At 43.3% G+C, this 2,424-nt stretch overlaps 1 protein-coding gene across 1 annotated transcript in view; it reads right to left on the bottom strand.

The window, feature by feature from the left end:
- Nucleotides 1-1,706: 1,706 nt before the first annotated feature.
- Nucleotides 1,707-2,424, bottom strand: part of LOC104980578 (40S ribosomal protein SA-like) — a 3,581-nt gene continuing 2,863 nt past the window's right edge. Inside the window, exons 5-6 of the mRNA XM_010829348.1 lie at nt 2,193-2,336; nt 1,707-1,955 (exon numbers count right to left, since the gene is read on the bottom strand). Coding sequence (XP_010827650.1) covers nt 1,826-1,955; nt 2,193-2,336 — 274 coding nt within the window. The 3' untranslated portion in view covers nt 1,707-1,825. The remainder of the gene's footprint in view (nt 1,956-2,192; nt 2,337-2,424) is intronic.

Genomic DNA, 2,424 nt, shown 5'->3' with positions numbered 1-2,424 from the left:
TCCAAACAGGAAATGGTGACACCTCAAAGTCATACTGTTACATGACTAAAGCAAGTTGTAAAACAACACGCATTATTTGTCTAACTGAACTAAAAATGAACCTATATTATCTGTGTAAATAAATATATATTTGAAAATGTTTTTTTAAAAAGCTGGAGCAATATATACAAGTGAACCACAGATACTTTGATAAGGATGAAAGAGAAATTCTACTTTTACTCTAAATTATCGAGTTTTTTTGTGTACTTTTAACTCAGGAGGAACTTGAACAAGAGTGTATATTGTTTGTATTTAAATAAACACTTTACATATGATTGTACAGAACCAGCTTATCATAAAAACCGGACCAATGTATTTCAGAGTCAAACAAATGATAAACTGCGTAGAAGAGCGTGAATACCTGCTGAAGGGTTAGGGACAGAAAGAGCACACGAGCAGCACAAACAGTGAAATGCTGGCTGCACGCTGCTGTGCCCTCCAGTCACTGGGACGTTTCCTGAACACTGGCTGGGTTTAAGGCAGCCTGGAAGTCAGTCACCTGTCCAAGGCAAGTCTGAATTGATGCCAGGCCCATAGTAAAAATATGTTTTAATTAGTAGCTCTCAGAGGTAGCAAATGTACACTGTATTCTCTAAACTTATTTTGGCCTGTTCTATAATGGATTGTTCCACTAAAAACAAAACACTCAAACCAACATTAAAAACCACCCTTTTGGTGTACCTGAAAGCTTTTGCCATTTTAGAGCTTTCTCTTTTGCTGTCATCTCTTAAACATGTAAAATAAATACAGTCAAGTCCCCTCAGGAGGGGCTACTTAAGGAGCTCTGGGCCTCAGTCGTTCCTAGGAATAAAAGTGGCAAAGAGCAGTTTTGCTCCAGAACTCTCAAGGCATTTTGGTGTGGGATAATCAGGACCCGTGGAAAGCACATGATAGCCTGATACTGTTTCTCACATCTGCCACAGCTCAGTGATTTTCAATATCTTACTTTCTGTAACCAAAGATTGAGAATGCTCAGGAGAGAGCATAAATATAACTACATACTCGTTATAAATAGCATATAAGTAGAAAGTATAGTCAGATGTGAGTCTAACTTACCTTAATATCCTAGTTCCTGTGGCTCTCAGTCCATAAGGCTCAGACTACATTCCTCGGGCACCTCTACAGATTGGACAGTAGGTGGCGCTTTCAGCCTGTTTGAAACACAGTTCACGGGCTTTGGCTTGTTTACTTGCTTTTTAACTGTTTTACCACCATTGCACAGAAAACCGAGTAATTTGGTACATAAGTGTATGAAGTCCAGATCAATGTCATGGGAGCAATTCCAGAAGAACACAAAGCCATATAACTGATCTGTAGGAAGCGTTTACAAATATCCAGAGAAAAGATTTTACCTCTCCATAGATTCAAACTGAAAACAGAAAGTGAAAGTCACTCAGTCGTGTCCGACTCTTTGGGATCCCTTAGACTGTAGCCCGCCAGGCTCCTCTGCCCATGGAATTCTCCAGGCAATAACACTGGAGTGAGTTGCCATTCTCTTCTCTAGGGAACCGTCCCAACCCAAATTATCCAGTAATAAAACGCTTTTAGGGTTTGTGTCACAGATGCTCTTTGCTACTTTGATTCCTGGTAATGACAGAATCTCAGGTCGACCTGGGACCCGCCTTAAAGTAGTTTGTGTCCTGTGACTCTGGTCAGACACATAGACTTTAGTTCGGTTTTCTTGTTTGGAAACAATTTGACCTAGCTGCTCACAAGCGAAAAGCTAACTACTATACCTTAAAATGTTCCAGTAGAATACAGTCAGGTGCTCTTGATTCTAGGTACTTCAAAGGATGCTTTTAAGCCTTGTCAGCCAGCAGCTTCTCTTGATTCTGAAAGCTGGGTTTACTAGGGACTGGCAGCAGTGGAAGTGTGATGAAATCACTGCAGCGGTGTTGTGCTTCAAAGCACAGAATCTGTACAGACCAGGAACAAAGATAAAATATTCTGAAGGGGTGAATCCAGGGCATTTACTCTTATCTGAACAAAAGCTTGTGCACAAATGCATTTTATGCATCACTTGTGGGAGGCCACAGGCTCCCTGGGCTCTCCAAATCCCTCAGGTTAAGAGCTTCTGGCCCGGGAGTGAAAGAAAGTAAAAGCCAGCCCTTCAATCTTCCCCATTCCGACCTCTGGTCCCATCACATTCCGACCTCTGGTCCCATGAGAGCGACGGTGGACGCTCAGCGCGCTGTCCCAGCCGCAGGGCTGCCAGAGGAGTTACAGGAGCAGACCTGCCCAATGGTGCCGCTGCTTCCTGCCTGCTGCCGGGCCTTGTGAGAAGGCCCCAAGGAGATCTAGGAAAAGCAAAGGGGAGTCCAGCTCAGCAGAGCAGCCCCGAAGCACAGGGAGTTAAAGAAACAGGAAGCACGAGTCAGGTCAAGG

This window comes from Bison bison, unplaced genomic scaffold, assembly GCF_000754665.1.
Source record: "Bison bison bison isolate TAMUID 2011002044 unplaced genomic scaffold, Bison_UMD1.0 scf7180017864503, whole genome shotgun sequence".
NCBI classification, from domain to species: domain Eukaryota; kingdom Metazoa; phylum Chordata; class Mammalia; order Artiodactyla; family Bovidae; genus Bison; species Bison bison.
Note: the sequence above shows the minus strand (reverse complement) of the source record. Positions and strands in the feature narration are given on the sequence as shown.